A 10000-nucleotide genomic window follows, 5' to 3' on the forward strand; every position below is an offset into this window, starting at 1 on the left:
AGATCTCCCCTCATCCTCCTGCGCTCCATGGAATAGAGACCCAGCCTACTCAACCTCTCCCTGTAGCTCACACCCTCTAGTCCTGGCAACATCCTCGTGAATCTTCTCTGAACCCTTTCCAGCTCGACAACATCTTTCCTATAACACAGTGTCCAGAACTGAACACAATATTCTAAATGCGGTCTCACCAACGTCTTATACAACTGCAACATGACCTCCCAACTTCTATACTCAATACTCTGACTGATGAAGGCCAAAGTGCCAAAAGCCTTGTTGACCACCTTATCTACCTGTGATTCCACCTTCAAGGAACCATCCACCTGTACTCCTAGATCCCTCTGCTCTTCAACATAGAAACATGGACAATAGGTGCAGGAGTAGAGGCCATTCGGCCCTTCGAGCCTGCACCATTCGCCATTCAATATGACCATGGCTGATCATCCAACTCAGTATTCCATTCCTGCCTTCTCTCCATACCCCCTGATCCCTATAGCCACAAGGGCCACATCTAACTCCCTCTTAAATATAGCCAATGAACTGTGTGGCCTCAACTACCTTCTGTGGCAGAGAATTCCACAGATTCACCACTCTCTGTGTGTGTGAAAAAAAATGTTTTTCTCATCTCGGTCCTAAAAGATTTCCCCCTTATACTTAAACTGTGTGTGTGGCCCCTTGTTCTGGACTTCCCCAACATCGGGAACAATCTTCCTGCATCTAGCCTGTCCAACCCCTTAAGAATTTTGTAAGTTTCTATAAGATCCCCCCCTCAATCTTCTAAATTCTAGCGAGTACAAGCCGAGTCTATCCAGTCTTTCTTCATATGAAAGTCCTGACATCCCAGGAATCAGTCTGGTGAACCTTCTCCGCACTCCCTCTATGGCAATAATGTCCTTCCTCAGATTTGGAGACCAAAACTGTACGCAATACTCCAGGTGTGGTCTCACCAAGACCCTGTACAACTGCAGTAGAACCTCCCTGCTCCTATACTCAAATCCTTTTGCAATGTAAGCTAACATACCATTCACTTTCTTCACTGCCTGCTGCACCTGCATGCCTACTTTCAATGACTGGTGTACCATGACACCCAGGTCTCGCTGCATCTCCCCCTTTTCCAATCGGCCACCATTTAGATAATAAATGGTGGCCGATTGGGAAAGGGGGAGATGCAGCAAGATTCACCACTCTCTGTGTGAAAAAAAATGTTTTCTCATCTCGGTCCTAAAAGATTTCCCCCTTATCCTTAAACTGTGTGTGTGGCCCCTTGTTCTGGACTTCCCCAACATCGGGAACAATCTTCCTGCATCTAGCCTGTCCAACCCCTTAAGAATTTTGTAAGTTTCTACCCAGAGGCCGGCCATTCACTGTGTAGGTCCTACACCATGTTAGTGGTCAGAAAAATACAACACCTTATACATTTCTCTGTATTAAATCCCATCGACCATTCCTCCGGCCACCTGGCCAATCGATCCAGACCCTGCTGCGATCATTCACAACCATCTTCACTCTCTGCAAAACCACCCACTGTAGTGTCTCTAACTGATGAAACCTTGACCAGCCTAGGGATTGATTGAAAAGGAATGTCCCTGTAACTCGCTACAGGTGAAATATAACCGGACTGTCTTTACCTTGCACTAAACGTTATTCCCTGTGTCCTGTATCTGTCCACTGTGGACGGCTCGATTGTAATATTAGAAACATACACAATAGGTGCAGGAGGAGGCCATTCGGCCCTTCGCTCCAGCACCAGCATCGCCATTCATTGTGATCATGGCTGATCGTCCCCAATCAATAACCCGTGCCTGCCTTCTCCCCATATCCCTTGACTCCACTAGCCCCTAGAGCTCTATCTAACTCTCTCTTAAACCCATCTAGTGACTTGGCCTCCACTGCCCTCTGTGGCAGGGAATTCCACAAATTCACACAACTCTCTGGGTGGAAAAGTTTTTTCTCACCTCAGTCTTAAATTACCTCCCCTTTATTCTAAGACTGTGGCCCCTGGTAGCCGGGACATGTGGGCCATGTTGGGCTGAAGGGCCTGTTTCCACACTGTATCACTCTGTGACTGGCGGAATGGCGGAATGGTCCAGTTGTCCACTAGTGAGGCCAGTGTCCAGTTTGTCCACTAGTGAGGCCAGTGTCCAGTTGTCTACTCTGTCCACTAGTGAGGCCAGTGTCCAGTTGTCCACTAGTGAGGCCAGTGTCCCCTCTGTCCACTAGTGAGGCCAGTGTCCAGTTGTCTACTCTGTCCACTAGTGAGGCCAGTGTCCAGTTGTCCACTAGTGAGGCCAGTGTCCAGTTGTCCACCAGTGAGGCCAATGTCCAGTTGTCCACTAGTAAGGCCAGTGTCCAGTTTGTCCACCAGTGAGGCCAGTGTCCACTAGTGAGGCCAGTGTCCAGTTGTCCACTAGTGAGGCCAGTGTCCAGTTGTCCACTAGTAAGGCCAGTGTCCAGTGTCCCCTCTGTCCACTAGTAAGGCCAATGTCCAGTTTGCCCGTGTCACGGTCTCACCTCCTTGGGCCAGCCGCCCGGATTGGCGGCGATGGAGCTGGCCAGCTCAGGCGACACGCAGCGGATGGGCGAGCGGACAGGGGGGCTGCACGGCCCCTCCAGGCCATTCTCGTACTGGCCCTCGCTGGACGTCCGGCGTCTCGAGGCCCCGCTGGGCTCCAACGGGGTCAAGGTTCGTGATCTCACCCCTGGGAAATTAGAGAGAATTCAACCTTCAAACCGCTGGCTCAAGTTTACACGGATCGGACAAGAGGGGGGGGAGGTGTGGACACAGAGTAACTCAGTGGGTCAGGCAGCATCTGTGGAGAACATGGATAGGTGACGTTTCACAGAGTAACGCTGGAGTAACTCACATTTATCCGCATTAAACTCCATCTGCCATCTTTCAGCCCACTGTCTGGACTAAAATACAGTGCTGCCTGACCCGCTGAGTTACTCCAGCACTCTGTGAAACGTCACCTATCCATGTTCTCCACAGATGCTGCCTGACCCGCTGAGTTTATGGTGCAGCAGCATCTATGGAGCTAAGGAAATAGGCAACGTTTCGGGCCGAACCTTCTGGAAATAGGCAACGTTTCGGGCCGAAACCCGGAAGGGTTTCGACCCGAAACGTTGCCCATTTTCTACGCTCCATAGATGCTGCTGCACCCGCTTTGAGTTACTCCAGCACTTTTGTCTACCTTCGATTTTGCATCATCTGCTGTTCCTTCTTAAAGGTACCTGGACAGGAACGGTTTAGATGGATCTGGGCAAATGAGACTAGTCTTATGAGATGGGGATGTCGGATAGGCTTGGGATTTAGGGACGAAAGGGCCTGTGACTCTAATGGCCTCAGGTAAACTGGGGCACGAATAGAACAGACTGGATCCAGTGGGTAAATGTTATGGGGTAGCATTAAGGAACGATGGAGTTCTCACCTACACTCCGCAACGCCCAGATCAATATATAATAAATCATCAGTACAATAAATCAATAAGCAGTAATACTCAGTAACCAGACCAACAATTAGCGCAAAACCCCGAATGTCAGGAAGCATCTGTGACAGAACATGGTAGTTGACGTTTCACAGAGTGCTGGCGTACATCAGCGGGGCAGGCAGCATCTGTGGAGAACATGGATAGGTGACGTTTCACAGAGTGCTGGAGTAACTGCAGGTGCAGCAGATCTGTGGAGAACATGGATAGGTGACGGTTTCGGCTCGAAGACCCTTTTTCAGAATAAGCCTCAGGGGAGAGGGAGAGAAAGAGATAAGGAAGGGTAAGGTGTGAAAACGACAGATCAAAGGGGCCAAACATCAAGGAAGCTGTAGAATGAATCGTTGTTAGTTGGGGGGGAGGTGACAGTGTAACATTTAATCAGGAGGACAGTCGGACTGGTGGGAGAACTGGGGTGGGGGAGGGATGGAGAGAGAGGGAAAGGAAGGGTTTACTTGAGGTTGGAGAAGTCAATGTTCAAACCGCTGGGGTGTAAACTGCCCAAGTGAAATATGAGGTGGCGTTCTTCAATACCACAGAGGCCCATTGGCACAGTGGACATCTCCTCCACCAGCCCTTCACAACCCACCCCCTCCCCCCCCACCCACCCCCCACCCACCCCACAAAGTCCCTGGCCCACCCAGTTGTCTACTCTGTCCCCTACCCTCCAATGTCCAATGTACAGTGTGCCCCTCAAGCTCACACTAGTGAACCTACAAATGTCACAGTCTTTGTGGAGTGTGGGAGGAAACCGAGCCCCCGGAGAAAACCCAAGCAAATCACGGGGAAACGTGCAACTCCGTAACCTACAGCGCCCTCGGGCGAACGTCTCTGGCGTGTGGGCAGCAGGAAACCCGGAGCACCCGGACAGCCAGCAAATCCCGGAGTAACTCAGCGGGCAGCAGAACTATGGAGCTAAAATAGGCAAACGTTTCGGGCCGCGCCCGTCCGGGTTTCGGCCCGAAACGTTGCCTATTTCCAGAAGGTTCGGCTATGTCCAGACGGTGAGGCAGCAGCTCCACCCGCTGCTGATTCTTGACCCTCTCTGGCAGGGAGGGGTTTGGACAAAGACCTGCGATGGGCCGAAGGCGGGGGAGGGGGAGTGACTGGACGTTTGTAATTCACGAGGCGGCCCCAGGATCATGGTGATGGCAAAGGGTCAGTTCAGTTTACCAAGGTCACAAGTGATAGCAGCAGAATTAGGCCATTCGGCCCATCGAGTCTACCCCGCCATTCAATCACGGCTGATCTATCTCTCCCTCCTAACCCCATTCTCCTGCCTTCTCCCCATAACCCCTGACCCCGCACTAATCAACAATCTATCTATCTCTGCCCCTTCAATATATCCACTGACTTGTGGCCTCCACAGCCGTCTGTGGCAAAGAATCCCACAGATTCACCACCCTCTGGCTAAAGAAATTCCTCCTCATCTCCTTCCTAAAGGAACGTCCTTTAATTCTGAGGCTGTGCCCTCTGGTCCTAGACTCTCCCACTAGTGGAAACATCCTCTCCACATCCTGTATCTGTACACTGTGTCTGTCCTAAATGAAGGGGGAACTAGATAAAAAATGCTGGAGAAACTCAGCGGGCGAGGCAGCATCTACGGAGAGAAAATGTCACTCATTCCTTCTCTCCAGAGATGTTGCCTCACCCGCTGAGTTACTCCAGCGTTTTGTGTGTGTACTTTGGAACTAGTTGAGACAGCCTCTCCACAACAGGTGCAGTCAAAAGATGTTTTGTGCATGTCCAGGTGACAACAGGAGGGAGGACATTCGGCCCTTCGAGCCAGCACCACCATTCAATGTGATCATGGCTGATCATCCACAATCAGTACCCCGTTCCTGCCTTCTCCCCATATCCCCTGACTCCGCTATCTTTAAGAGCCCTATCTAGCTCTCTCTTGAAAGTATCCAGAGAACCGGCCTCCACCGCCCTCTGAGGCAGAGAATTCCACAGACTCACCACTCTCTGTGAGAAAAAGTGTTTCCTCGTCTCCGTTCCAAATGGCTTACCCCTGATTCTTAAACTGTGTGTGGCCCCTGGTTCTGGACTCCCCCAACATCGGGAACATGTTTCCTGCCTCTAGCGTGTCCAAACCCTTAACGATCTTATATGTTTCAATGAGATCTCCCCTCTCATCCTTCTAAACTCCAGAGTGTCCAAGCCCAGCCGTTCCATTCTGGGATGAGGGAATTGAAGGCAATATCTCCAAGTTTGCGGATGACACTAAGCTGGGGGGCAGTGTTAGCTGTGAGGAGGATGCTAGGATACTGCAAGGTGACTTGGATAGGCTGGGTGAGTGGGCAAATGTTTGGCATATTGATCATATTGAATGGCGGTGCAGGCTCGAAGGGCCGAATGGCCTCTACTCCTGCACCTAATTTCTATGTTTCTATTCTCCCTTGAAAGTATCCAGAGAACCGGCCTCCACCGCCCTCTGAGGCGGAGAATTCCACAGACTCACCACTCTCACAGCCCACAGCCGCTCCACATTCTCTCAGCATATGACAGGCCTCTAACGTGTCCAAACCCCTAACATTGTTATATGTTTCAATAAGATAATTTCTAATGTCTTATGTCTATATGCACCTAATTTCTATGTCTAAGATAACCTCTCATCCTTCTAAACTCCAGAGTGTACAAGCCCAGCCGCTCCATTCTCTCAGCAAATGACAGTCCCGCCATCCCGGGAAAACCTGCGCTGCACTCCTTCAATAGCAAGAATGTCCTTCCTCAAATTAGGGGACCAAAACTGCACACAATACTCCAGGTGTGGTCTCATCAGGGTCCTGTACAACTGCAGAAGGACCTCTTTGCTCCTATACTCAACTCCTCGTGTTATGAAGGCCAACATGCCATTGGCTTTCTTCACTGCCTGCTGTACCTGCATGCAAAGTTCGCAGTTTGAAGGGCCTGTTTCTGCTCCGTGCTGTTAGACTCGGTGACTCTCTGAGTTACTAAATTTGTGCGGGTGATGCGACCAGCTTTGGGCCAGATTTAAACCAGATTTGATGACAGCTGTACTTTTAGTTGACGTTCGACTCAGCCCCTCTCCCCCCCTTGTCCCACACCGTGGCCTTATTTGGTCTGCCAGACACTGGGATGTCTAGGGTCAGTGAGGTCAACAGTCCTGACCCCCACACCGGGTCACCGTACAAACCAGGAAACTGACCACTGTGTGAACTACAACATATAACCATATAACAATTACAGCACGGAAACAGGCCATCTCGGCCCTACAAGTCCGTGCCGAACAACTTTTTCCCCTTAGTCCCACCTGCCTGCACTCATACCATAACCCTCCATTCCCTTCTCATCTATATACCTATCCAATTTATTTTTAAATGATACCAACGAACCTGCCTCCACCACTTCCACTGGAAGCTCATTCCACACCGCTACCACTCTCTGCGTAAAGAAGTTCCCCCTCATGTTACCCCTAAACTTCTGTCCCTTAATTCTGAAGTCATGTCCTCTTGTTTGAATCTTCCCTATTCTCAAAGGGAAAAGCTTGTCCACATCAACTCTGTCTATCCCTCTCATCATTTTAAAGACCTCTATCAAGTCCCCCCCTTAACCTTCTGCGCTCCAGAGAATAAAGACCTAACTTGTTCAACCTTTCTCTGTAACTTAGTTGCTGAAACCCAGGCAACATTCTAGTAAATCTCCTCTGTACTCTCTCTATTTTGTTGACATCCTTCCTATAATTGGGCGACCAAAATTGTACACCATACTCCAGATTTGGTCTCACCAATGCCTTGTACAATTTTAACATTACATCCCAGCTTCTATACTCAATGCTCTGATTTATAAAGGCTAGCATACCAAAAGCTTTCTTTACCACCCTATCTACATGAGATTCCACCTTCAAGGAACTATGCACGGTTATACCCAGATCCCTCTGTTCAACTGTATTCTTCAATTCCCTACCATTTACCATGTACGTCCTATTTTGATTTGTCCTGCCAAGGTGTAGCACCTCACACTTATCAGCATTAAACTCCATCTGCCATCTTTCAGCCCATTTTTCCAAACAGATGATAGAAACATAGACAATAGGTGCAGGAGGATTCGCCATGCATTGCGATCATGGCTGATCTTCCCCAATCAATAACCCGTGCCTGCCTTCTCCCCATATCCCTTGACTCCACTAGCCCCTAGAGCTCTATCTAACTCTCTCTTAAATCCATCCAGTGACTTGGCCTCCACTGCCCTCTGTGGCAGAGAATTCCACAAATCCACAACTCTCTGGGTGAAAAAGTTTTTTCTCACCTCAGTCTTAAATGACCTCCCCTTTATTCTAAGACTGTGTGGCCCCTGGTTCTGGACTCGCCCAACATTGGGAACATTTTTCCTGCATCTAGCTTGTCCAGTCCTTTTGTAATTTTGTATGTTTCTATAAGATCCCCCTCATCCTTCTAAACTCCAGTGAATACAAGCCTAGTCTTTTCAATCTTTCCTCATATGACAGTCCCGCCATCCCAGGGATCAATCTGGTGAACCTACGCTGCACTGCCTCAATCACAAGGATGTCCTTCCTCAAATTAGGGGACCAAAACTGTACACAATACTCCAGGTGTGGTCTCACCAGAGCCCTGTACAACTGCAGAAGGACCTCTTTGGCAGATATTCCATCCGCCACTTCTCTGCCCACACTTGTAACCTGTCCAAGTCCTTCTGCAGAGTCCCTGCTTCCTCTACATTGCTGGCCACTCCGCCCATCTCAGCGTCTGTATGCTAGCCCACTCGAAACAAGTTTATTGGCTTGGTAAATGTATAAACTAAACTGAGCAGAGCCTCAGGAGGAGCAAGACAAAGGACAGTTAGCCATGTCGGGAACAGTGTGGGAACAATCGGAAGCTGTGTCAGCATTCCACGGAAAATAGCCTCCTCCGGAATGCCGGGAAAACTGGGAGCTGGGGGCTGCGGAAAGCATTCCTGGTCACTGCCCGGGAACGATGGCCGGAGCGGTGGAGGCAGGAAACGTGAACGAGATAAAATAGATGCTGCTGCACCCGCTGAGATACTGTATTTTAGTCCAGACAGTGGGCTGAAAGATGGCAGATGGAGTTTAATGCTGATAAATGTGAAGTTACTCCAGCGTTACTCTGTGAAACGTCACCTATCCATGTTCTCCACAGATGCTGCCTGACCTGCTTATGGTTGCAGCAGCATCTGAGCTTCAGGAAAGACTGCAGCGTTTCGGGCCAAAAGAGTCTGGAAATAGGCGGAAACGTTTCGGGCCCAACCCGGAAGGGTGCTCGGCCTGAAACATTGCCCATCTTCACTAGCTCCCACCTGCCCGCGTTTGGTCCTGATATCCCTCCAAACCTGTGAACGTCACCCATCCATGTGTCCACAATGCTCCCTTAAATGTTGTTACTCCAACTCTGTGCTTCACTTATGACTGTAGTTTCGCAAAGAGTGATACCGCACGGACCACTTGGCCCAACCATCCCTGCTGACCAACATACCCCATCTACACTAGTCCCACCTGCCCGCGTTTGGTCCATATCCCTCCAAACCTGTCCGATCCATGTACCTGTGACTGACCACTGGCAAACCATTAAGTGACCACAGATAGACACAGAGTGCTGGAGTAACTCAGCGGGTCAGGCAGCATCTGTGGAGAACATGGATAGGTGACGATAGACACAGAGTGCTGGAGTAACTCAGCGGGTGCAGCAGCATCTATGGAGCTATGGAAATAGGTAACGTTTCGGGCCGAAACCCTTCCGGGTTTCGTCCCGAAACGTTGCCTATTTCCAGAAGGTTCGGCCCGAAACGTTGCCTATTTCCTTCGCTCCATAGATGCTGCTGCACCATAACTCAGCGAGTCAGGCAGCATCTGTGGAGAACATGGGTAGGTGACGTTTCACAGAGTGCTGGAGTAACTCTGCGGGTCAGGCAGCATCTGTGGAGACATGGATAGGGGACGTTTCACAGAGTGCTGGAGTAACTCAGCGGGTCAGGCAGCATCTGTGGAGAGAAGGAATGGGTGACGTTTCGGGTCGAGACCCTTGTTCAGACTGAGGGTCGGGGGAGACCCTTCTTCAGACTGATGTCGGGGGAGAGGGAGACGAGAGATGTAGAACAACGAACATAGAACCGTCGCTCTGTAACCCTCGACATCATCGTCTCTCTCTCTCTCGTCTCCCTTTCACAGACCGTCGCCCGTTCCTTCACCCCAGAGACAGACAATAGACAATAGGTGCAGGAGTAGAGGCCATTCGGCCCTTCGAGCCAGCACCGCCATTCAATGTGATCATGGCTGATCATCCCCAATCAGTACCCCGTTCCTGCCTTCTCCCCATATCCCCTGACTCCGCTATTTTTAAGAGCCCTATCTAGCTCTCTCTTGAAAGCATCCAGAGAACCGGCCTCCACCGCCCTCTGAGGCAGAGAATTCCACAGACAGATGCTGCCTGTCCCGCTGAGTTACTCCAGCACTTTGTGTCTTGCCGGTTTAAACCAGTGCCTGCAGTTCCTTCCGAGGCATGTAGTGACCATTGGCTGAC

At 50.3% G+C, this 10000-nt stretch overlaps 1 protein-coding gene across 1 annotated transcript in view; it reads right to left on the minus strand.

Moving 5' to 3' along the window:
* The window catches only part of LOC129693551 (tensin-1-like), a 120794-nt gene that overhangs the window by 38221 nt on the left and 72573 nt on the right, over positions 1–10000 (minus strand). The window contains 1 exon segment of the mRNA XM_055630351.1: positions 2509–2696. Within this exon segment, the coding sequence (XP_055486326.1) occupies positions 2509–2696 (188 nt within the window).

This window comes from Leucoraja erinacea, unplaced genomic scaffold (assembly GCF_028641065.1).
Source record: "Leucoraja erinacea ecotype New England unplaced genomic scaffold, Leri_hhj_1 Leri_344S, whole genome shotgun sequence".
Taxonomy (NCBI): domain Eukaryota; kingdom Metazoa; phylum Chordata; class Chondrichthyes; order Rajiformes; family Rajidae; genus Leucoraja; species Leucoraja erinaceus.